The 25035-nt window shown below is 55.1% G+C and overlaps 1 protein-coding gene across 1 annotated transcript in view; it reads right to left on the bottom strand.

The window, feature by feature from the left end:
* Positions 1–213: 213 nt before the first annotated feature.
* Positions 214–25035, bottom strand: part of MYO18A (myosin XVIIIA) — a 135305-nt gene continuing 110483 nt past the window's right edge. Inside the window, exons 36-44 of the mRNA XM_031968735.1 lie at positions 24546–24692; positions 23214–23327; positions 19976–20092; positions 19192–19275; positions 18759–18896; positions 15446–15631; positions 14954–15093; positions 9229–9351; positions 214–1171 (exon numbers count right to left, since the gene is read on the bottom strand). Coding sequence (XP_031824595.1) covers positions 1027–1171; positions 9229–9351; positions 14954–15093; positions 15446–15631; positions 18759–18896; positions 19192–19275; positions 19976–20092; positions 23214–23327; positions 24546–24692 — 1194 coding nt within the window. The 3' untranslated portion in view covers positions 214–1026. The remainder of the gene's footprint in view (positions 1172–9228; positions 9352–14953; positions 15094–15445; positions 15632–18758; positions 18897–19191; positions 19276–19975; positions 20093–23213; positions 23328–24545; positions 24693–25035) is intronic.

Genomic DNA, 25035 nt, shown 5'->3' on the forward strand with positions numbered 1-25035 from the left:
GAGAGAGAGAGGAGAGAGAGGAGAGAGAGAGAGAGAACACGAACGAGAACGACCACACAAAGGCTCAGAATGTAGGATCAGGGCTTGATGTGGGAGTGCAGGAGACTGGGTCAACAGGCCCACCCATCCCACAGCACTTAAGAAAAACCCAATCTTCAGTGTTTCTGATAGCCAACACTCAAGGTAAGCCTTCCCTTTCCATAAATTGTGTTCTTATGACAGTTTACTGGGACACAGGAACAAGGGGAGGGGTGGTTTGACCAAGCCCCAAGCCTGTATCCACACTTACCACACTGTGCATTTGTGGGGGTCGAATAAGCACATCTGTCTAAGCTTGTCTCACAGGCCCGTGGAACCCTCTGAGCCCACCTTATTCACTCTCTCAATCTGGCTCCCTCCTCTTCAGTTGGGCAAACAAGGACTTTTGTCTTTGGCTCAACTGAAGGGCAAAGCTGGGGGTCTGGCTCCCCCCCGACACCTCTCTCCCCCTTCCCTCACTGAAGCCTCTTTCTTCCTTCCCCCTTCCTGGGGACTTGGCCTTGGGAGGGTATTTAAATTATAACATAAAAAAGACAGCAGGCACTGAGAAGAGAAAGCCCTCCCCCCCAGAGGGAAGGATCTGGGGCTGCTCCCTCCAGGGGACAAAGCGACTGAAGAACGTCCCAGTGGAGAAGTCCGATCCCAGCATGGCTCCCCGCACCCGAGGGCTGAAAGGCTGCTCCCGCCCAGCCCAAGGGGAATGTCCGAGCCATGCTGTCGATTCACTCTGAAGGAGGCAGGAAAGGATTCTGAGTTTTTCTCCGGACATTCTTCTCCTCTTGCCGTCTCTCCGTGGCAGGGGTAAAGAGCCACCATGTTCCGGAGTGTCTCCCCCCCCCCCCAGAAGGGGCTGGAATAGGTCTTTCCCATGCAAAATGATGGTGCAGATTGAGGGGCGGGGAGGCGTGAGCCCCAGCATCCTTTGGGAGAGGCGTTTGACTGTAGCAAGCCACGCTGGGAGAGGGACATCGGAGCAAATGTCACGGGCTACGCACTGGAGTCCCCCAGCTTGGCCTCCGTGTCGCTGTCGCTCAGGTAGCTGTGAGAGTATCGGGATCGGCCGGCGTGGTCCAGGGGGTCATGCTCATCGTCTGATCGGTCGAGGGCAAGGGACTTCTGGTAGCTGGAAGGGCTGCAAGGAGAGAACAACAGGCTCAGTGGGGGGGGAGGGGGGGCCTTTTGGGAGCCCCCAAAGCCAACTCTGACGGCATCCACTTCTTTTGGCCACTGCAAGCAGAGGGCGGCCCGAGCCCAGCAGGGGAGCCAAGGAGCCCTCTTAAATAACCAGTGGTGAAAGAAAGGAGAGAAGCCTTGTGTTGGGCATTTAGAGCTCTTTGTGTCTTCTTCTAATTAAAGCTTTTTATTTACAAAACACATGCATGGGTAATTTTTCCAACATCGACCCTTGTATAACCTTCTGTTCCAAATTTTCCCCCTTCCCCCCGCCCCCTCCCTAGCTGGCAGGTAGGCGCATACATGTTAAATATGTTGAAATACGTGTTAGACCCAATACATGCTCTTCCTGTCTTCTTATACTTTATTCTCATGCACATTCTCCATGATCCCCCATGTGCTGTTTCTTCCACGGAGGCCTCATCTCCAGCCTCCAGACTTCTACACTGGCTGGCCCCGATGCCTAGTGTGCTTCCCCCTCTCACCTCCACTTCTTAGAATCCTCTTCAGGACGTGGCTCAGATCTCACCTTCTGCAGAAAGCCCTTCCTGGCCCTCCCTTAGCTGCCCGTGCCTTCCTCTCAGATCACTGCCCTCTACTCTGCAGCTTGCGGGAATCCAGTTACTTAAATTCTATCTCCCACATCAGAATGGAAGCTCCTTGGGGCAACCAGCCCCGGAATTAAGAACCCGAGTTCAAATCTGGCTCAGACACATACTAGCTGCGTGACCCTGGGCAAGTCCCTTATCCTGACTGCCTCAAAAACGGCAAAGAATGGAAGCTCCTTGGTGGCCCGGGTCCAAAATCTGTCAGGAAAACGTGGGAGTGGAGGGTTCTAGTGAATAGAATAAAGTAAACTCCGTGTACAATCTCTCAGTTTTTGAGAAAAATACATAAAACATAAACTAGACAAAAGAATCATCCTCTGAAGAATCAGAAATTTGAGTTCTCTAGTGCCCAAGAGTTACATGTAACAAACATGGATTATTATAGCCTAGTTCTACACACACACACACACTCACAAACACTGACTCTCACACACACATTCACATACACACTCACACACAAATACACACCCTCACATTCACACCCACACCCACTCACATTCACCCCCACCCCCACACATTCACCCCCACCCCCACACATTCACCCCCACCCACTCACATTCACACCCACCCACTCACATTCACACCCACCCACTCACATTCACACCCACCCACTCACATTCACACCCACACCCACTCACATTCACACACCCACTCGCACTCACATTCACACACCCACTCGCACTCACACACACCCACTCGCACTCACAACAGTCACGTTCACATTCACACACACACACACACACACACACACACACACACACACACCTACCTGTTGAGATCAGATTTGACTTTAGGGCCTCCTGACTCCAGGACTGGCGCTCTATCTGCTGCCCCAAGGAACTTCCATTGGAACATGGGAGGTACCACGTAAATAAGTCGATTCCAGCAAGCGACAAGGGTAGCTAGCTGCCCCCAGGACGGCATCTTTTAAAAGCCAGTTCTCCTAACCTTGGTTGTGTCCCGGACCCATCGGGCAGCAGGCTGGCAAAGCCTACCGACCCTTCTCAGAATTGAGTTTTTAAATGCATAATATGAGATATAGGAGATGACAAAATGAAACCAACTGTGTCTATTTATGGGTATATATATATATATATATATGTATATATATATATATATATATATATATATATAATTTTAGTTATATATAATATAAATAATAATATGTCTTTTAAAGTAAATTTGTGGTCTCCATGTTTTAAAGCTTGCTGGTTGTTTGGACTCTGCACTAATGACAATTCTCTCATTTTTAGAAGAGCCCAAGGCTTGCTGATGGTCTGAGGAGATGGATGGGAAGCAGGGCTTCTATTGCAAAGGAGCAAGGTACAGAGCTGTTCTGATTTATACCCTAAGGATACCCTGGGAGCAAGATCCAAGTGTGAATGGAACCAGAATGGGGGTAACAATCGATTAAATTAAGGCCCCAGGTGTCCCTACATCTGCACACCCCCTGCCTGGAGGTTACAGACCCCGCTCCTGCATCCCTGGGATTATTGGGCAGGACCCAGGGTCCTAGGTCATTTAAATTGTCATTTTGTGCCGTGAAAGTCCTTGGAGCCACAGCCAGAAGTCGGTGGGGGCAGGGATGAACAGATGCTAGATAGTGCAGTGGAGAAAGTGCTGGGCCTAAGCTCAGGACAATCTGAATCCATATTTGCCCTCAGAGATTTACTAGTTATGTGATCCTGGGCCAAGTCAAGTTAGCCACTACCTGCCTCGGGTTCTTCATCTGTAAAATGGGAGATAATAAAAGCACCTACCTGTAGTTGGGAGGACTGAATGAAATGATAATTGTAAAGTGCTTAGCACAGGGCCTGGCACATAGCAGACCTTATGCACAGGTTAGCTATTATTATATTCTTCACCTCTCTAATACACAAGGGATTCTCAACCAACTTTCCCAGCATCACAAAGAAAAAAGCCCCTTGGCATCCAGCTGCTGAGCCCTTTCCATTTTGAACATTTTAACCAAATTGTTTAAAAAGGCTTCTCAGAGAGCTGAGCCGGCATCTCTTGTTCAGGGCTGTCGAGAACAATTTGGCACATGGACTAATTCCCGTTGGAAGAGCCTGTAGTGGCAAGTCCCACTCCTCCCTCCTCTTTGCTGCAGCTTCCGTGCCCTGAATTCTCCCCGGTCCCTGCCACCAGATGGGAAATTAGGCCTCCCTCTCCACCACTCCCTTGTGCCACTTTATCCGCCCCCGTGCCAGGGAGGGCCTTGGGCCAACTAGGTTCTGACGAGCTCCCTTCCCGGCCTTTTTTCTTCCTGGCTTCCCAGCCGAGTGCTTTGGTTCTGGCCTAACGCCACCTGTATCGATGGCGACTCCAATTCCCCAAGGTGACAATGTACAACAACTCCAGATTTGCTCCTGTTTCCCAGAGAAGGAGAAATGTATCTAAGAGGGCAGAAGGACAGGACTTTTTCGGTCACTGATCTCCCCACCCAGGCTATAAAAGGGGACAGGGGGCTCAGAGCTAACGAGGTCCAGGGCTGACAGTGCTTCACCTTCCCATCACTGGGTTTATTCCCCAGATGAAGGAAGCACCGGTTTGGGAATTAAAGAACCAGGTTCAGAGCTGCATTTAGTGACCAGGTAGTGCTGGGTAAGTCACTTAACTTCCTCATCCGCTGTCTCCTCTGACCTGGAGTAGATCCTCTCTAAGGCTGTAAATGTATGGTCTTGTCCCGAGAGAGCCAGGACTTGGAGGTGCGTGTTCACCTGGATGGGAAACCCCAAGGTGAGGAAATTCTTTCTGCCAAGGCAGGCTGGCACCTGGGTCTCTGAGAAGTGATGGGACTTGCCTCACAGCCAGGATGGATAGGTGCTGGTAAAACCCGAACTCAGGTCTTGTGGTTCCGAAGCCAGCTTCTGACGCCCTAGGCCATGCTCACCTCACCTTTGGTAATAATGTAACACTTGGACACGGGAAGCCTTGGGTGCAGACCCCACCTCGGACCCACACCGAGCAAACTACTCCAAAACGCCTGGGACCATAAATGTCATCGCCGTCATCATCATCATCATCATCATTGTAGCTGAGATGTTGACGGAGCTTTGTAGATCATTTTCGCTACCTTGTCTCATTTGAGATACGATAATCCCGTGATAGGGACTATTACATGCCCCTGTTTGACTGAGTGGGGTTCAGAAAGCACCACAAACTGAGGCTCAGAAAGAATGAGGGGCCTGCCCAAGGCCATACACACATTTACTAAGAGTCTGGAGCAGGATATGAACTCGGGTATTACTGATTCTAAGGACAGGGCTCCATGTCCTATACCCGGGCTGCTTCTGACCCAGACACAAATGGGCATTCAGTGCCCGGAGGGCAAAACACATAAGCAGCCCTGCTGGGGGTGACCCCTTTGCTGGCAGCACAGCTTTGTTCCTTAGGCAGGTGATGGTCTCTCCCTCCCCAGCATTCCCAGACTTCCTGTGTTCTCCCCAAGCACCCCCTTCTACCGATCTGCCTCTTAGGACCAAAGACCCCAAGGATCATGGGCCAGAGCAGGGGCTCTTCACCCGAGTTGGGGAACTCGTTGTATAATTTGTTGTGTAACTCTGTCATAGGATGAGCTTCCTTTGTAATTCTGAGGAACACAGAACTCACCAGACTGCCAAAGGGGTCTGGGGCCCTCAGAAAGGCTAAGAAGTCCTGGACTGAGGGAAGGCCGTGCTAAGGGGCCCTTTGGGCCAAGGTTTCGGCCCTGGGGAGTCGGGACCAAGGATTTGGTTTGGCTCTGGGAGGTTCACGCAGTCCCTAGAGCTCAGGGGAAGGCAGGTTCCTGCTCCATCAAAGGCCCTGTTCCACCCTGCTGCAGGCCCGAGCCCGCAGGTTGCCAGGCTAGCTCGTTTCTTCTGGTCTCCAGCCCACCAGAGACGACCCAAGCAGGATCCGAATGTGCACCAGGCCACCGCCCCGCCTTTGAGCCACCGGGCCCACCCACAAACGCACACGGCATGCAGAGAGTGCTGGTTAGTTGGTGAGTCCGGACACACACAGAGGTCTGGAGAGGTCCCTGAGGGGCCAGAAGGCCAGGGATCCCGGATCACGGCTAGCTCCGAAGGAGGCCCCAATTCCCTGCGGAGTCACCCTTCCTTGTCCTGCCTCTGACGGCAGCGGTGACCCCCCTGCCAGGGGACGGGCAGGAGAGAAGGGAAAATGGCAGGAAGCGATGCCCAGAAAGGCCTCAGCTAACCAAAGGGCAAGTGGAGGAAGGAGCCTGGCCAGCTAGCTTTTCATCTCCAGAGGGAGACAGGGAAGCTCGAGCTGGGGAAGGCAAAGGGTCATTGTCTACATTCTAGCTCTGAAACCCAGCGGTGACTGTGAAAGCTGGGAAGCAAACGAGATTCTATAGGCTCAAAGACCCCTTGTTCTATGGGGGGAACTGAGGGAGCGCCGGTGATGGGGTAACGAGCAGGGGCGGGGCCACCGTCTCCTGGGACCGCGGCCAGCGCTCACAGCTGCTCCTGAGTCAGACCCAAGGCCAATGGGCGCCGGCTGGGGCACGGCTCTCACTCAAGAGACAGGTCAAGCCCACAGAAGGCGATGCAGCACCCCCCCTTGCCATCTGTGCCCACAGCAAGGAGTGGAGGCACAGAGTGCCCACTGGGGGCCATCGCCTGGCACCTGCACCATCTCTGCCCAGACCGCCTCAGAGCCCTCTCCTGCAGGTGAGGAACTATGCGCCCTCCCTGGCCATTAGTGGGGGTGGCGCACACTGCAACCGCACTCACATGCCACACTCCCCACAGGAGCCACCTACTGCTCAGTCGCTCTCGGGGCGGTACAGGTAGCGCATCATCAGGCTGTCCACCTCCTTCTTCCTCTGCTTCTCCTCCCTGCGAGCCTGTCTGCTGGCCCGGCCCCCGCCCTCGCCCTCTGAGGCCGGCCCCGGCCCCTCGGGGCCCTTCTTGACGCTGGAGCTGCTGCGGCACGAGACGGTGGAGCCGCTGGAGGAGGAGGAGGAGGACTCAGAGTCCGAGGACTCAGTCTCCTTCTTCTTCCTTTTCTTGGATTTCTTCTTGCTCTTCCGGGAGCGGGTCTTGCCACGGTGTTTCCGCCCAGAAGAACGCCCTGACGCGGAGCTGCTGCTGCTGCTGCTGCTGCTGCTGCTGCTGCTGCTGCTCCTGCCTCGGCCCTTGCGCCTGCTCCGAGACCGTGACACGTCGGCGGCTGAGGCGGAGCGGCGCATGGTGGTGGTCTCTCTGCCCACGGTGCCCAGCTGGGCGCTCCGGACGCTCCTGCGGTCGTCCTCGTCCGAGTCGGGCTGCAGGCTGCTCCGCTTGAGCTCAGCGGGCTTGTAGCTCAAGACCTCGTTGATGGCGGCCTCCAGGTCCGGGTCCAGGCAGGAGTGGGGCCCGAGGGCGCGGAGACCGGAGCCAGCGGGCTCGTCGGAGGTGGCAGTCCGGGGCCGGGGGGGCACCGACAGGCTGCGGGCCAGCGAGGGGTGGCTGTACTGGGAGTGCAGGTCGCTCAGAGCCACGCTGGCTCCGTCCTCGTCCCAGTCACCCAGGCAGCTCCGGCCCCGGGACAGGCGGGACTCGGGGCTCTCTCGCCTGGGCCTGGAGGCCCTGCTCAGGCTTGGGCTGAGGGCGCCAGGGAGGCCCTCGAGCCGGGAGGTGCTGCGGCGAGAGCTGGGAGAACCCGACAGGGAGAAGCTGAAGGACGACCAGGTCTCATCGTCCCGGCCGCTGTGCCGCGTGACCGAGGAGGCTCGGCTAACGGGGGCCGAGACAGTGGAAGACCGCTCCGGGTCGGGAGCCCACCTCTTCTCTAGCCCCCGGCTCACCCTGCTCCTGACCTCCGAGAGGATGACGCTGCCCTCGTCCGCATCCTGGGCCTTCTGACAAGGGCCAGCCTCCCCGGTGGCGGGGCCTCGGCGGGCCTTGCGGGGCGGCCGCTCGGGGGAGGCCGCCCGCTCGCTCAGGGTGGTGAAGAGGGAGCCCTCGTCCCCAGTGCCCCCGATGGAGTCCTTGAGGGTGAGCCGCTTTCGATAGCTCAGGGAGCTCAGGGCGGAGGCCGGCCTCTCCTCTGGGGCCTTGCCCTCCTTGGGGACTGTGTTGAGAGACAGTCTGAGAGGGGCGTGAGCCCGAGAGGAGAGAGTCACGGGCGGACGAAGGAGACAGAGGGGTGTGGGAGAGAGGAGAGAGAAAGCACAAAAGAACAAGCATTAAACCCAGAGAATAAAGGCCCAGGAGGAGGGAGAGGAGGGCAGAACAGCAGCAGCAACAGCAGCCCTGGCAAAGGGGGAGGGAGAGCTTCGGAGGAAATGAAGCAAAATAATTTGCGTCAGTGAAAATAGCTTCACGGAGAATGTCATGTAAATTAGACTATTGTTCTATTTCATCACTTTTCCCCCCACTAAAACGTTTAGTTCAATTTATTTCATTGTCAACTACCTGGAGCCTCGTGCGGCTCCGAGACGGATGGTAGCGGGGTGGGGACAGAGGCATTATCTGCAATAACAAAATGTTGCTCGGCCGAATAAATTAAACCAATTAGAGGTGGCCACTGGGTGCCAGTGGGGAGGGGGCCGGAGGCCGGGGAGGGGAGCGGGGAGCCAGGCAGGAAATCGCTTCTGCTACCCTGCCCACTTGGCATCCCCCTCACCCTCGACTGGCTCATTCTGTGCCCCACGAGGGGGTGGGGAAGGAGGGGATCATGGCAGAAGGGGAAGTTGGCGGGGAAAGAGAGCTGCCCCTCTTCTCGGCTGCCATGTTAGGCAAGAGACCACCACTGACCTGCAGAAGAAGGGCAAGCTCCCAGAAAACAAAAGCAGCCCCCCCGACCCTGGCAACTGGGTTTGGTCATACTCAGAAGGGGCTCACCAGGCACTGGGGCCGAGTTGGTAAGGGAAAGGAGAGAGACGGGGACCTGCCAGCACCCAGTGCCTTGTGTTTCGTTACTCTCAAAGCCCCAGAAACTCAGAACAAGAAAGGGCCTTGGCTGTGAACTCCCACCTTCTCCTGGCCCCGATCTCCCCATCCTGGCCCTGGCCCATCAAGATTAAGGAGGCCCACCCAATCTCTAGACCCAAGGTCTGCTGCTGAAACTGGAAAGGGTTAAAGAAAATACATTGGGGGAGGGAAATGACCAGCCTGGGGGAGGGCCCCAGTAACCTGGTCTACCTAGTCCCAGTGGCCAGAAAACCCTTGGAAAATTCCCTCCCTCAGCAGCCTGGCTTGACGTGGACAAGGCTGTTGAGTCACCCACGTGGGAATGAGTCACTCTGCTGGGGGCCTTGTGGCAGACTCGGGCCCTTCCAGGCTTGCCACGCTCCCTAGAGCCAGGCAGGGCGACGAGCCCAAGCAGGACCTGGGAGGAGGGTCCGAGGGGACAAGCCCCGAGCCAGGCCTGCCTAATAGCTGCCCCTCCCGCCCACCGTGGCCCCCACACCACTCACCTGGAGCTCTTGAGGCTTCCATCATCTGAAGCAGCCTTGGAAGGACCCTTGTTTTTTGACAACCAAGACTTGACGCCGTCGACCCGGTCTTCCAGCTCGGAATCTACGTCGGAGTCGCCCTCACTGCATGGGCAAGCGCAGAGAAATGGGCAGGGCCGGGGGAGGGGGAGGAGAGGAGGTTATATCACACAGGGTCCACAAGACGGGCACAAGGTGGAGGAAGCACTTCCCTCGTGGAGGGGTTGGGGGGAGACATGCTTCTTAGTGGGAGGGGGAAACAGGTAGGAAGAGGAGGGAGGTTAGAGGCAGCTCACAGGCTAGGCAGGGGGCCCTGTCCGGCGCTCGGCACAGCGCCTGGCACACAGCAGGCGCTTAACAAATTCTCCAAGACTGACTATCCTCCCTCGAGTTACACAACTGCATGACCTCCCCAAAGCACGCCACAGAAAGATACAGATGCCACCCCCCAGTGGGTGCTCCTTGGCTGGCAGGAAGTAGACTGGGCGCGACCAATCAGAAGAGATCAACTGGCAAGGCTGCCCACCCCCTCTTCTGTTAAAGGGCTCATTCAAATGAGACCTTGGGAGGCGGGCCCAGAGATGGGCCTCCTACCCTCCCCCAAAGGCCACGACTGGGGGGCCGTGCTGGCCCAGAGCAGACAAGTCTCCTTAAGTACTCAAGCGGTGGGGGGTCTAACAAAGCCCGGAGGCCTGCGTGGCCATGGCCCGGGCACTGCTGGCCGAGGCTCCTGCCAGGATAAGGGGGCCAGGACCACTCCCAGCTCATCCTCAGGTACAGACAGAGCCCCTCGAGGGCAGGACGAGCTGGCTTCTGTTCCTGGGACCCCAGGGCCTTGTGCCCGGTACACAGCACTCACCTAATCAATGTTCGCTCCCTGACTCCAGGTCACTCTCACTCCAACAGAACGTAAGCCCCCTGAGGACAAGACTGGTTTACTTTCGTTCTACTGCCTAGTACAGGGCCTGGCATGGCACAGGCCTAGGTAAATAAAGGGCAATTCAAGGTGACCCCATCCTAGTAGAGCGTAAACGCCTTGAGGGCAGGGGGGATTTTATATTGTCTTATATTTTTGGTTTAATTTGCATTATTATTAATATTTTGCTTTATTATATTCTGTTTTATATTGGTATCCCCAGTGCCTGGTACACAGTGGGGCCTAAATAAATACCTAGGGTATTTATTTAAGTTAAATTAAAAGGAGTAACGAAATCCTAGAGAAGAGAGAGGCTGAGAAGCAGGAGAAAGGACTGTGACCACCCCCTGCCATACATACTCTTTAGATTTCTCAGGACCAGGGCTCTGCCCCAGAGGCCCAGGCTGGCATCTGCTTTCCTCTGCCACCCTTACTCAGGCTGTGACCGGACTGTGGGGTCCTTTTCTCCCTCCTCAAGGCAGAGGACTTCCTAGCCCTGCCCCACCCCCATCGAGGTCTCCAAATATTGACGTTAGAGTTGCTGGGTAAAAGCAACCACATCCAGGAACAAAGCCTCACCCCCGGAGCTTCCTGGCAAGGATTCATCTTCTGCACAGCGCCAATGTAGCATCCGAAGGTACACACCCTCGCTCAATAAACTCTAAGGGGAACGCTACTGTCAGACAGCCTCCTACCTGGCAATTAGACACCTTCACGATCCGGCCCCACCCCCCTTGTCCCCGAGACTTGTCCCCCTGCACCCCTGCTAGCTTCCAGCCAAATTTACTGCTCCTCACACAGACTGCACCCCCATCCCTGCACAGGCTGTGCCTGGAACGGAATCCTTGCTCCCTTCCATCTCTAGCAATACCTTGTTCCAAAGCCTTCTAGAAAAGGCCTTCCCTGACCCCCTTTCCCTGCCTATTTCCCCTCATTCCATGATATTGGGGCCCTCCTCCCTGAAATAACCCTGTATTTATTCACATACATTTTGCATACAATTATACCTGCTTAAATTCGTCCCTACCAATAGCAAGTTAACTCTTGTGAGCAACAACTGCATTTTTGCCTTTGTATTCCTGTGCTTGGTACATAGTAGGTGCTTAATAAGTGCTTACTCACTGACTGATTGATAGGGAAGAAAAAAAACCACCAAGCCTCTAAAATTTAGCAAAAAACAAGAACAACAAATTGCTGGTTCTTCCACATCTCTCTGCTACAGAAATGCCAGGGTTTCTCCTTGGTATAAATTTCCTTTCATTTGTGTCAACGGGAGAGGGCTGGCTCTTGAATTATGTTCTTGAATAAATAGCCACACACAAGCGCATACGTACGCGAGCACGCACACACACTCACACACCCCAAAGAGAAACCACCTGACACGCTTATGGGCCCATGTGAGAGCCCCGCTCTTGGGGAGGAAGAATAAATAGGTAGGTTTTATGGGCTTCTGTCAAATGCAAAATTACAGCAGACACAGGCTAGCTGAAGCCCTGAGTAAACAGGATTTAACAGCAGCTAGCCCAGACCTCTCTAATGCGAGCCATGTGCCATCCCGGCCTGGCAGATTTACGGTGGTACCCGCGGAACACCGGTGCCACCTGATTTATGTATCCGCGTTTAAAAAAAAAAAACCCAATCCCCAAACCAGCCCCCCCCCCCAGGCCCTCCCTCTCCCACTTCAGAGCTCCCTAATTTATCACCGCCGTTCATAACCATATTGATCACTGGTGCCGAATGCAGGCCGAATCTATGTCTACACGTTAAAAGGATTTCTGTATAAATCTCCCTTAATGCTGCGCTGTTTACTGCTTTCATTAAGGTTATGGCAATAACAACTGTATCTATAAGTAAATCGAAACATTATTTTCCGGCCCGCCTTTCCACGCTCGATAACTCGGCGCTGGGGCCCAGGGCGACTCAGGCCGGCCGGGCCAGCTCCCGGCATCTGCCAGGACCCAGCTGGAGCCAGTAGGGTGTGAGGCTGCTCCCAGCACCATCTTAAATGTGCATTTTATCAGCCTGCCCCCAGAGCTCTCAGACACCCGGCTGTGGCAGGGCCTGCAGACAATTATAGGCTCAGAATAAGAATCCTCCTCGTTATATTCTGGGCGGCCACTGGGGCATCGGGCGCCCTCCTCTCCCGCTCTGGCAGGACCGAGGAGGCCACTTGGGCCCCTTCCCGTAAAACAATCAAGGCTGGTAAACAAACTCCAGGGCAGGCAGCTTGGGGCCGGTGGAGTTTTTAAATGGCCAGAATTAAACCTGGAGTCAAACACAATTTATGTCCAGGCTTGTGTGCTATTAGTTAACTGGGAGCCAAATCATGGGGGAACAAACAAACGGAGACAGAACGGCGGGGTATATTAATTGTGTGTGACAAGCGGGCTCCAGCGGCCCTCTATCACTGTTACACACTATTACATTTATCATTAGCTCTTATGGATTTCTTCACTCCTGCCAGCCCATCCTGGTCCCCGGAAGAGCCCTGTGGGGCGGGTGGGAGGAATGGGCAGGAGGGGGCTCGGGGCTACGCTGGGATCCCTCATGACCTGGGGGATGGAGGCCCGCCTGTGCAAGAAAAGGAAGCTGGGAAATGGGACTGGGCCTGAGGCCCTGGTACAACCTGACAGATGTGGTCTCTCACGTGCACACACACACACACCAGTTCTCTCAATGCCCAGGATACCCACAGGCAATCAAGTCCCCTCCATCTGGCATTCGTTATAGCCTCTGCCTTGGGAGCGGGCTGGTGCTTATTTGCATGAGCGCTTCCCCCAGACAAGGCCAATAGTAGAGCCCTCCCCCCCCTCCACTATGGCTGCCAAAACAAGGTAATAAGACCTCTGACAAAAAATAATAATAATAAAGTCCCAGCTTCCTCCATTCTGGTTCAGGCCCTGAGTGAGAGTAAAGACTGAGATTAATTCTACCCCAATGTCTGGCTTACCTTAAGGGAACAGAGGCTCTTAACCTGGAGAGTTCATAGACCCCCTAAGGGGTGTGCAGAGAGATTTCAGGGAGTCCTTTGGGGGGGCTTACTTTTCACTAACCCCTTACTGAAATTCATCACTTCCCTCAATGATTTAAAAACATTATTATTCTGAGAAGGGGGGACTGGGTTGATCGGACTGAGAGGCTGACATGAGAATGGTTAAAACCCTCTGGACAGGAAGGGCTGGCTGGGAGACAATCCCAGTGGGTGGAGGGGGTGGGGGAAGCTAGAACCCAATGAAAGGAAGGCTGTGGACATGTGGTGCAGAGGTCTGCTCGGCAGAGCCCTCTGACTCATGGGAGGGGACAGTGGGAGCCCAGAAGCAGACTCAGAGGCACTGAGCCAGCTCTTCTGACCCTGTCCGAGGGGATGGGGGGGGGGTCTCTGCTCCCTGCTCCCACTCCCAGGGCCAGCTTCCTCACCAGAGCAGAGGTAATCCCTAACTAATCGCCTGCCCCCCAATAACGGCCCTCTTCTGCATCCCCTGCCCCTAGGGAACTTCTGGGGCCCAGCCCTCCCTGCTCGAGTCTCATTAGGAAATGTAGTAGGGGATGTTATGAGTTAAGAGGCGTGACAAAGAAGGCAAGATGGGTGCCCACATGCTACATGCAGCGAAGTGGGGAGAGAACATGGACTCAAAGGTTAGAGACGCCATATAACAGACAGAAAATGCAAATGCTTTGATCCTCACAGCTTATTCTTTCTTTTCTGATACTTTGTCACCATGTCCTGCAAACTGGAAATGGGAAGAAATAAAAAATAAAGACTAGGTGGGCCGGACAAATAGGCAGCTGAACCAAAAGGAGTAGAGGCTGGGGAGGAGAGGAAAGGACGTGGGGAGAGGGCCTGAGGGGGCTATCCTGCTGCTGCTGCCATACCCGACTGAGCCAAGGGTACCGGGTTTACAGTTAGAGGAGCCGAGTTCAAAACCAGATTCTGTCACTAAATACTCAGGTCATCTCGGGGGAATTACTTTACCTCCCTGAGCCTCAGTTTCCTCATCTGTCAATTGAGGGGATGGGACTAGATGGCCTCAGGGGTCCCTACCAGCCTCTGCCTCTGTGGTCTCATCCCAGCGCCACCTTCTGCCCATGCCCTTTCATTCCTGCACCACACAGGGTGAGCCGGCAGGCTGCCAGGAGCCCTGGCTAATGGGGAAAGAGGGAAGAACCCCTTTTGGACAGTGGGGGGTGGGAGAAAATGGGAGAAGTGCCTAGAAAAATTCATGAGAGAATTTCTGAGGGAGAAGAGGTCCAGTCTGAGAGAGCGACGTGCTAGCCCCTCAGCCCCCACAGCGCCCCATCCTCTGGCCTCCCGGATGCCTCGGCCCGAGACTACAAATCTGTCTCGGCTAAACCGTTCCCTGGGTGGGTTTTATGAGAGGAAATCGCTGGCACAGTAGCGAAGCGCCAGGCCCTTAAATCTCTGTTCTCCCCGGACTGGGACAGGCGCCATCGGAAACACAGCTAAACAGGGGAATAACTCATCCTGAGCAGGCTGAGGGCTGGGAGGGAGACAGGCGCACTGGGGGTGGGGGTGGGGAGAGCGAGGGAGGGGGCTTCTCCTCTGGAGGAGGCAATGCAGGGCAGAGGAAAGCGGCCCTGGGGGACCAGGCCCCGAGCCTCACTGGGTTCTTGGCCCGGGGTGCCCCAAAGACTCGCCTCTGACCCTGTGGGGACCCCAGAACAGTGGGCTTCCCTAGGTCATAACCAGGGCCTGGCACTGGCACAGAGAAGGCCCCAAGTCTCTGCCTCTCTCTCTGCTTTGGAACCCCGGCACCCCCACCCGGCCCCCACCTGTTAATGAGGTCCTCATTGTCATCACTTTCCATTTCGTCCTCGATGGCCGCCTGCAGGTCCCCGATGCGCTTGAAGGCCAGCTTCAGGTCCGCCTGCAGGCTCTGGTTTGCCGCTTCTAAGCTCTCCAGGTCCATCTCCTAGGGAGGGCACAGCAGCCAGACGTTTTGTGGGAGAGGCTCCCAGACCCCAGTAAGGTGCCCTGGGCTAATCCCCCCCAGGTCCCCAAGGGCGCAGGACCCTTGGCCCAATGGCAGCTCTAGGGGATGCCCTGAAAGGCTCCAGACCTCCCTGGTGGGTTTGAGCACTTCTCCTTAGGTAGGCAGCAGCGGGCCCCAGCTCAGTGCCAGTCACTCTGCCCAGATCCTGTCTCCCCCTCCCCAGGCTGCCCCAGCTCGCCCTGCCCAGGGCTGCAGCTATGGCGCTGCCACAGTGGCAGGGAAGAGCCCAGCGGGCACCTCTGCCCCCTCCCCGGGGCCACCACACACTCACCAGCTCGTGCTTCTTGCGGCTGGCCTCGGCCTCCTTTTTGGCCAACTCTCCCATTTCCTCCTTAGTGTCGCGGAGCTGCCGCTGCAGGCGCTTGTTTTGCTCCTTCTCCCGGCCCTCCGCAGCACTGCGCTGATCGCGTTCTTCTGTCAGCTTCTCCATGTTCTCCTTCAACCGGCCCGCCAAGTTCTGCGGGAGGGACAGAGGAGAAGGGCAGAACAAGTGGGCGGAGGCTCCCCCTTGGGGGAGGTGCCCGCAGGACCAGCCAGACCCCAACAGTCCGTGCAACAAACTCCCGTGTCAACACAGGACCAACCGGATCCCGACGGTCCATCCCACCCACTCCCCTGCACTGACGCAGGACCAGCCAGACCCTGACGGTTTGCCCCATTCACTCCCCTGTGTCGATGCAGGACCGTCCCTAAGCCTTCCCCAACTTGCCAGTCGTGTCCCAAAGGCCAAAAAGCCACCTGGGCACTAAATTAAGCCTACTTCCTGTGTTCTGGGCAGGGCACTGAGTGCAGGGAGTATAAAGGAAGGCAGAAGCAGAGCCTGCCCTCAGGGGGATTACAGTCCAGTGGGGGGCCCAACAAGAAGTAGCCACAGACATACAAGGAATACACAGAGAGAGGAATGAGCAGCTGGAGGGCCTTGGGAGACACCTCTTGCAAAAGGTGGGATTTGAGATGATCTTTGAGCAAAGCCAGGGAATCCAAGAGAGGAAGGAAGATGGGACACAGTGCATGCAAAGGCCTAGAGACGGGAAATGAGCTAAACAGAGGGAGGAGGCATGGGGATGGGTGGGGACGGGCCCTGGGAGCCCAGTCCTAGCTTTAATTAGCTGGGACACCTTTTCCAAGTCTCATTTTTCTCCTCTGTAAAATGGGAAAAACTGGACGAGATGGTCTCAAAGGTCCCTTCCCTACCAGTATTCTAAGTTTCAAGTCAATGCATGGTTTTTCTAGATAGAAAAAGAACCAAAGGACAGAGCAAGGGCAGGAAAATGAAGCCTGATGGGGCAGAAGACAGCCTGGCCACTTACTTCCTGCCTGTATGATTGTGGATAACTCAACAAATCTATCTGTAAAATGAGGGGGTGGAACAGAATGACCTCGGAGGTCCCCTTCAGCCCCAGAGCTAAGGGTCCCCAACCCCCCCACCCCCTGCCGGACTCTCAGCTAAGGCCCGGCGATCACCAATGAGGGGCAGCAACCCTGGCTTCCCACATGAGAGTTGGATCCTGCTTGGCCATAACACCCTCGATATCCCCGCACCAACTCTGAAGGTCATCTCCCCCTAACCCTTGCATCAGGGAAAGCCAGACTGAGACCAGGAGGCCAGGCTGGGCAGCAATGGCAGCACTTGGGTCTGGATCTTCAGGGAGGCCTTATGGTCAGGGAGGTAGTCTGACATGGGGGGAGGGGTAGCAGCAGCCAGCCCTCCCCTCCCAGAGAGCCTCTCCCCAGCCCTTGTGCTAAAGAGCAAGGAGGCTGGAGCAAAAAGGATGGAGTGTGAGAGAGGAGGAGGGGAGAAAGAGATAGGAAAAGGGAGAAGGAAAAGGGGAGAAGAGAAAAGAAGAAAGAGGGAGGGAAGGGGAGAAGGAGAGAGAGAAAGGGAGAAGGAAAGAGGAGAGAAGGGAAAGAAGGAAGAAAGGGAGGGAATGAGAGAAGGGGAAGGAGAGAGGGGTAAGGGAGAAGGAAAGAGGGGAGAAGAGAAAGAAGGAAGAGAGAGAGGGAGGGAGACAAAGGAGAGGGGGGAAAGAAAAGGAAAGAAGGTGGAGAGGGAGAATGGAGAGAAGGGAAAAAGAAGAAAAGAAGGAAAAGAGAGGAGGAAGGGAGAATTCTGGAAAGAGTAGAAAAAGAAAGAGAGAAGGGAGAAAGAGAGAGGCATGGGGACAAAGGAGAGAGGAGGAAAGGGAGAGAGAAAGTGAGAGGGGAAAGAGTAAGAGGGGAAAAAGAAAAGGGAAGAAAGGGAGACAGAGAAAAATGTAGGGGAAAGAGAAGGGGAAGAAAAAGGGGAAAGAGGGAAGGATAAGGAGAGGGAAAGAGATAAACAACAAGAGAGAAAGGAGAAGAAAGGAAAAAAGGGGAAAGAAGGAGAAAAGAGGGGGGAAATGAAAGGGAGAGAGAGGAAACAAAAGGAGAAGAAAGGAGTACAGGTGAGGGAATGAGAGAAGAGGGGGAAAGGCAGAGAAATGGGGAAATGGGAGGGGAGGAGGAGAGAGTAAAAAGCAGACAAGGGGAAAAGGTAGAAAGAAGAAAGGAAGGAGGGGAAACAATGGAGAGGGGGAGGACGGAGGGAAGGGAAGAAGAGAAGATGAGTGAGGAGAAATTAAATGAGATGAGAGGAGAGAGGAAGAATGGGGGAGGAGAGGGGGCGAGAGGCAAGGGGAGCGCGGGGAGCCGGCGCAAGGCTGTGGTCCGCTGCATATTTATGGCTCTGCTGAGGAGTGGGGTGGGAGGAAGGAGGGGAGATGGATGGGGGAGCGGGGAGGAATAGCCGGGAAAATAGGAAGTCGAAAAGCGGAGCTGCTAAGGTCCCTAGGTGGAAGGCTGGTGCTGAAGCAGAATATCAAGCAGGTGGGGGTACGGCGCTGGGAGGGCGGGGCCCGGGAGCTCCCTCTGCCCCACTGACCGGGGAGCTCAGGGATAGGGGGTGCAGTAGGGGAAGGGCTGGGAGCCAACCCGCCCCCCAAAGAGGGGAGGCAGCACAACAGTTGGGCCATGGCCAGTGACCTCCCCCGTACCCCCAGGATGGGGCTGACTTCCCGGGAACAAGGTGGAGGGCTCAGAAAGATAGTCTGGGACCTGGCTCCTCTAACTCAGGATCCTTGGTCCAAACTTGGGGTAAGAAGTGGGGCAGCCAGTGATGCCTTTTCTTTATCCAATGGAGGAAAAGGGGGTCCTGTCAAGGGAGAGGGGGATCCCAGAGAAAGGAATGGAAGCCTTGCCCCTGAGCTGCCCTCTGAGGGGGCCCCTCGTGCATGGCTTTGTAATCAGATGTTTAAACCCTGCCACTAACACTACCCCATGGGATCTTGGACAAGATACTTCCCCCCCCCCACCCCATCAAGACCTCAGTTTCCTCATCTGTAACAAGGGACAGTGAGGCTGCCTCGGATCTGAGTCCCACTCGGTTCAAGATCTCTGGTTTCAGGATCTCGGTTCAAATCCCGGCTCTGCCGCTCACTCCCCTGGACCAGCTTGATAAATCTCGTTTTCGGGAGGACTGGATTAGTCTCTCCCAGCTTGGGATCTGGGAGCCCAGGTTGAGGGCTCAGCCCTGACTTGGGGAGGCCCCAGGAGACGGCACACACCTCCAAACGCTTGACTTGGGTCTTCTCAAACTCCAGGCGCGTCTCCAGCTCCCGGATCTTGGCTTCCTGTCGGCTCACCAGCGACTTGTCCACCATGGACTGCTCCAGAAACTCCACTTGGCTCTGGAGAGCCTGCATCTGGGAGGAGGAGGAGGAGAGGGAAGAATCAGCAGGGCCTGACCCATGTACCGAGACCAGGACTGGGGAAAGGAGCGGGGGCTCTGGAGGAAGGACAGCGAGGATGGGGGCCAGTCTTCCCCCTCTCCCTCTCCTGGACATTTGCATCTCTCTCTCCACAGAAAACAAGGGAAGTTCAGCACCCAAAGGCAGAAAAGGGAATGAGGGAGAGCCTGTGCTAGGCCTGGACCGTACCCTCCCAGGGGGATGGGGGCTGTTCCCCAATACCAGGGCCCAGCAAGCCGAAGGCCGCTACCTTCTCCTGAAGCTCCTGCTTCTCCTTATTGGCCTCTTCCAGCTGAATCTGGAGGTCATTCATTTGGGCCAGGTCCCGGGAAGCCTGGGGAAAGAAAGGACAATGAGCTTCCAGAGTGGGAGACGAGGTCCTGCTTGTTCTGTCTCCCCTGACACACAATAGGGACTCTAAATGCTTGGGGAGTTGTTTTATGGAAAAAGGAGTTTGACTGGAAGGCCTGGGAGAGGCCCATCCCACCACACCTCCTTCCACCTTGCCAGTGGATATCTATCAGTTAATTAACAAGCATTTATTAAGCACCTACTGAGAGCAGGCACTATTCTAAGAGGGGAGACAAGAAGGACACACAGAAATGAATGCATGAAAGAAAAGAAAATTAATAGTTAAACACAAGGCAGAGTGAGCGGGTTGGAAAGTTCAGGCCTAAGTTTAGTCTTGGAGGAAGAAAGGGGGTTTCTGTGTGAAGGGAAAGAGGGAGGGCATTGCAGATGAGGCCTGGGGAGCAGAGGGGAGCACAGAGAAAGCCAGCTGGGCACAATGCAAAGGGCCCCTCTGAACTAGCTTACACAAGAGCATGGGAAGCCTGGGGAGCCAATGTCTAAAGAGGATGCAGAGGGAGATTGGAGCCGGTGCTGAGGGGCTTTAAAAGCCTAACAGGAGTGTTAAGGCTTGTCTAAGGACAATAGGGAGCCACTGCTGTTTCCAGGTGGGGAGCAATGCCAGGCTCAATGGGTGCTGAAGGAGAAGGCGGGAAGAGAGAGAGCAGACAGGCTGGGGCCAGCACCTGGGCTACAGCAGCCTTGTGCTTCTTCATGAGCTCGTTCAAGTCCTCCTGGTCCTCCTCCAGCCGGCTCTGGATCTCATTCTTCTCTCGCTGAAGGCGGCTCACCTGCTCCTCTAGCTGGGGAGGGTTACAAACAGGGATGTGAGAACCACTGTCCTCGGGGTGCCCTGGCTGAGCTGCCCTGGGACAATCACTTAGGACAAACTGCTGCTGCTCTGCACAATGCAAGGGGACCCTCTGTATGGATGTGCACAATTCAATGGGACTCTGTTCAGGTGTGCACAATGCAAAGGGCCCCATCTGCATGCACGGATGTGCACAATGCAAGGGGACCCTCTGAGCTATTTTACCCAATGCAAGGGGACTGCACAGATGTGCATAATGCAAGAGGACCCTCTGCACGATTGTGCACAATGCAAAGGGCCCCTCTGAGCTACCTTACATAATGCAAAAGGGACCCTCTACACAGATGTGCACAATGCAAAGGGACTCTCTGAACTAGTTCACACAATGCAAGGGGACTCTGCACAGATGTGCACAATGCAAAGGGCCCCACCTGCACAAGTATACATAATGCAAAGGACCCCTCTGCACTAGCTTACACAATGCAAGGGGACCCTTTCTCTGCAAGAGTGTGCACAATGCAAAGGGCCCCTCTGCACTAGCTTACACAATGCAAGGGGACTCTGCACAGATGTGCACAATGCAAGGAGACCCTCTGCATGAGAGTGCACAATGCAAGGGGACCCTTTCTCTGCAGGAGTGTGCACAATGCAAAGGGCCCCTCTGAGCTACCTTACATAATGCAAAGGGACCCTCTATACAGATGTGCACAGTGCACAAAAGGGGTCCCTCTGCTCGAGTATGCACAGTGGCACTGACTTCAGTGCTGCTTCTGACAATTAGCACCTGTGGAGCCTGCAAGTGACTTTCATCTCACTCCCTCTTCCCAGGAGACTGAACTCCTCGAGGGCGGGATACTTTTTGCCTTTTTTGGCATCCCTAACACTTTGCATAGTGCCTGAGGCACAGCAGGTGCTTAGCTTTGTTATATTTGTTAGCTTGGGAAGGATTTCCTCTAGGGGCCTCAGTTTTTTCCTCTGTTAAATGGGAGGGTTAGCCTGGTGATCTCTGAGGTTCCATGCAGCACTAAATAAATGAAGGATCCGATTCCTTCCCTGGGCCTCAGTTTCCTACTTTTTCAAATGGGCGGGTTAGACTAGATGATGTCAGACAACTAGAGTTCCAGTTTTCTACACATCCCAGCAGTGGAGAACCATGTCAAGCGCACATGCTCCAACCCTACCCGTGTGACCCTGGACCTCAGTTTCCTCATTAGGAAAAGAGGAAGTTGCGCTAGGTACAGCTAAGGTCCCTTCCGGTCAGAGAAAAGACGCCCCTAACGGGAGAGCAACATCCTCAGGCTGAGCTGCCTCCTCAGGCCAGCGGCCGGTACCCCTGTGTATGATGGACCCGGGGCACCTTCCTGGGGTGACGTCTCAGGGGAAGTCCCCAGAAGAACCCCTTGGGAGAAGCCGAAGCAGTGACCGTCTACACTGAGCAAGCAGACCCAAAGGAAAGACGGATGCCCTTGCCCCGGATGAAGCTTGGGGGTCATGTCAGAGAGGCCCGGAGAGGCCTCTGGAGATCCGGGCGGTGCTCCCGGCAGAACGGCTGTGCTCCAGCTCCCTAGTGCCCCAGGCCCTCCCGTACCCCCCTCCCCCCCTGCTGGGCGGAGAGGGGGGAGGGGAGGAGACAGCCAACAGTGGCTTTAGCAAATGAATGAATCTATTAGCCCGTAATTCCAAACCCAAACGACTGCGTTGGCTCCTTCTCTGCCCCATCCATCTTGTTACCGGGCTGTGGGGAACTGGGGGAAGCCTCCGCCAAGAAATTTATTAACTCGGATTTAAATAAAATGGTAATTCTGTAACAGCCTTTTTTAACGCAATTAGGGAGTTTGAATCACTCACCTGCAAACTGCTGAGAGCCCAAATGCCACGGGGATAAATCAAACCCGCGAGATCGACATCTTTGCCGGCCCGTGGGGGAGGGGCGGAGGGGGAGCTCTCTGGGCCCCGCCTCCGTGACCTCCTCCCGGCCCCGCCCTGCCCCCCCTTCCCGTCCCGGCCCCAAGCAGGTGCCCGTGGTTCAAATCACCATAATGAATTCTCTGTCGATAGGCCGAGAGGGAGGCGCGGAATTAAAAAGAAGCCATTAAATAAGGTCTCTAATTACCCGGCGCTTTCCATCACAGGCCGGGCCGCCGCCTCCTTCCCTCCCGCCAGCACTTCCTGAATCTCTGGGTGCCTGTTTACATCAGCCGCCACATTAGCCGCCTTTATTTACGAGGCTGTGGCTGCGCCCCCCCCCGCAGGTGATTAAGCAGAGGCCGGGGCTCCCCAGGTCCTGCCTTCTCTCACCGGCCTGCCCCTCCCCCTCTCTTTCCCCCCCCCCCCCCCCCCCCCCCCCCCCCCCCCCCCCCCCCCCCCCCCCCCCCCCCCCCCCCGGGGCAGAGCTCCCCACTGGAAGGGAAGACGAGAGCATCGTTCCCACAGCCTGGGCCCAAGGCAGCAGGGAAGGGAGGGCGCTACTCAGCTGCAGAGGCCGGAGGCTCGGACCTAGGCCGTCACAGGCCGGACTCCAGTCCTGACTCCCTAAAGGAGTGACCTCGTTCTGTCCGAGCAAGGCCCCGGGTCTCTTCCAGCTGGAAAAACATGCCGGATCCTTGGGGGGGGGGAGGTCAGGAGGGGGGAGGCCCGGGCTGTGAGATGGCTCTCCATTTTGCCATCAGGACCCTGAGGTTTGAATCTCGTCACTGCCATTTACTCTTTTTTTTTTTTCCTGAGGAAATTGGGATTAAGTGACTTGCCCAGGGTCACCCAGCTAGGAAGCGTTAAGGTTCTGAAGCGGGATTTGACCTCAGGTCCTCCTGACTTCGGGGCTGGTGCTGTATGCACTGTGCCACCGAGCTGCCCTAGCTGCCCACTATCTGCTCTTTACTAGCTGCGTGGAATCAGTCACATCCCTTCCCCGGCATCAGTTTTCTTAACTGCAAAGTGAAGGGGAGTTTTCCACCTTCTAGATTTATAACCCTGTAAACTTACTGCTGGCATAACCTTGGACAGAGCGTTTTGCCTCCAACGAGGAGGGGGGAGTGAACGGAGAGTTTCCGAAGAGCCATCAGTCTGGACCGGAGCCCACCAATGGCCAATTAACTCTCGTCCCGAATCCTTACCCCGGTCTTGGCTTTGGAGATGTCATCGATCTGGAGATGAAGGTCTTCAATCTCCACCTCCATCGCCTTTCTCGCCTTCACAGCCGCTGCACAGGTGAACTCTGACTCTTCCAGCTAGACAAAGAGCCCACCCCCCCAGAACAGATGGTCAGAGACCCTGGCCCCAGGCAGAAGGGCAGCTGGGAGGGGCAGTGGATGGAGCGCTGGGCCCGGAGCTGGGGAGAACTGAATTCAAATCCAGTCCATAGTTCCAGTTCCTAGCCATGTTCCTACTGATGCATCATCTTCCTACCTACTGATTTGCTTGTATCTATCTTCCCAGCCATGTTTCTATGTACACTTATGTAGGCTTCTATGTATCTATCTTCCCAGCTCTCTGCCTTTTGATACATTCTTTCTGTAAAGATACTTATTAGCTCACTTTTACCTACCTCAGCTTCCTCATCTGCAAAATGGAGCCCGGAATAGCCCCTAACGCTCAGGATTGTTGTGAGGATCAAATAAGATGATAATTATAAAGCGATTAGGACAGTGTCTGGCACATACTAAGTGCTATATACTTGTTAGCTATCATTATAATTATTGATTGTATAGCCGCCTCCTAAAAGGAGAGGGAACATACAGGATATTTCCCTTTGTCTTGTCTTTACATCGCTAGCACAGTGCCCGGTACATAGTAGGTACTTAATAAATGCTTGTTAAATGAACACATAGGCAGATAGATTTGGCTTTTTTTTTTTTTTATGATAGGTTTGGAAACCTAGCAGGGAGGATTATGGGATTGTAGCCTTAAAGTTGACAGGGTTATGGAGGGAACCCTTTTCCTAGTCTAGCTGCACAAAACAGCCTCCCAATGCTGAAATTCTGTAATTTTCATTCTATGATATTATAGATCAAGTGGGGGACATTGTATCCAGGTTGGGGGTGTTGCTCCAGCTGCCTCTGAGGGGGAAGCCCTGCTCTGCAGAGCTGTTAGGGAATGGCAGGAGGGAGGTGCAGCAGCTGGGAGAACTCTGTCTCTCCGTCCCCATGGATCAAGCTCAAGAACAAGAGAAGAGCTAATCACAATTTGATGTAACAAATTTGTAAGCAAGTACAAACTACACACAGGCCACTGTGCTAGCAATGGGTTAGCAGCAGTGGGGTGGGCAGGATGCTGACTGGCAGGACCCCGGGGCCCTGGGTTTGAATCCTGACTCTCAATGACTCACCACTTGTGTGACTTTCCTGGGCCTCCCTTTTTTCCTCAGCTGGGGTTAAACTAGATGTCTCCTAAGGTCCCTCCAGCTCTGCGTGCCGGGGGCTAACATTGAGACCATCTCGCAGGAGTACCTGATTCTTGAGCTGGGCAATTTCCCTCTTGCTGGGTGCGCTGTTCTTCAGGTGGTCCAGCATGATCTGGGCGTCTGCCAGCAGGGCCTTGGTCCGCTTCAGGTCCTTCCGCAAGCGCTTTTCAGACTCCAAGTCTCGCTGGTTCACCTGCGTGAACTCAGGCTGTGAAACCTGGCTGGCTGCCTCCCCGCCATTCCCAAAATGTATCCCCCTATTTCAGGAGGGCCACAATCTTAGTCACATCCCTCTCCAGGCTCCTCTCCAGCTGCCTTCCCTCCTGGGACCCCATTCTCCTGATTGGTGCCCCCCTAGCCTGGATGTCTAGGAGAGGCCCAGGATGACTCCATTTTCTGAATTTCTCCCCTCACTCTGCAGCTGGTGCTCCTCCCTTCCCCTCCCAGCTCCCCTTTATGGGTAGCCTTTTTATCTGAGAGGGTAAGGGCCTTGAGGAGGGACTACATCCTCAGGGTAAACTTAGCAGTGTTTGGCA

The sequence above is a fragment of the Sarcophilus harrisii genome, chromosome 4 (assembly GCF_902635505.1).
Source record: "Sarcophilus harrisii chromosome 4, mSarHar1.11, whole genome shotgun sequence".
Lineage (NCBI taxonomy): Eukaryota > Metazoa > Chordata > Mammalia > Dasyuromorphia > Dasyuridae > Sarcophilus > Sarcophilus harrisii.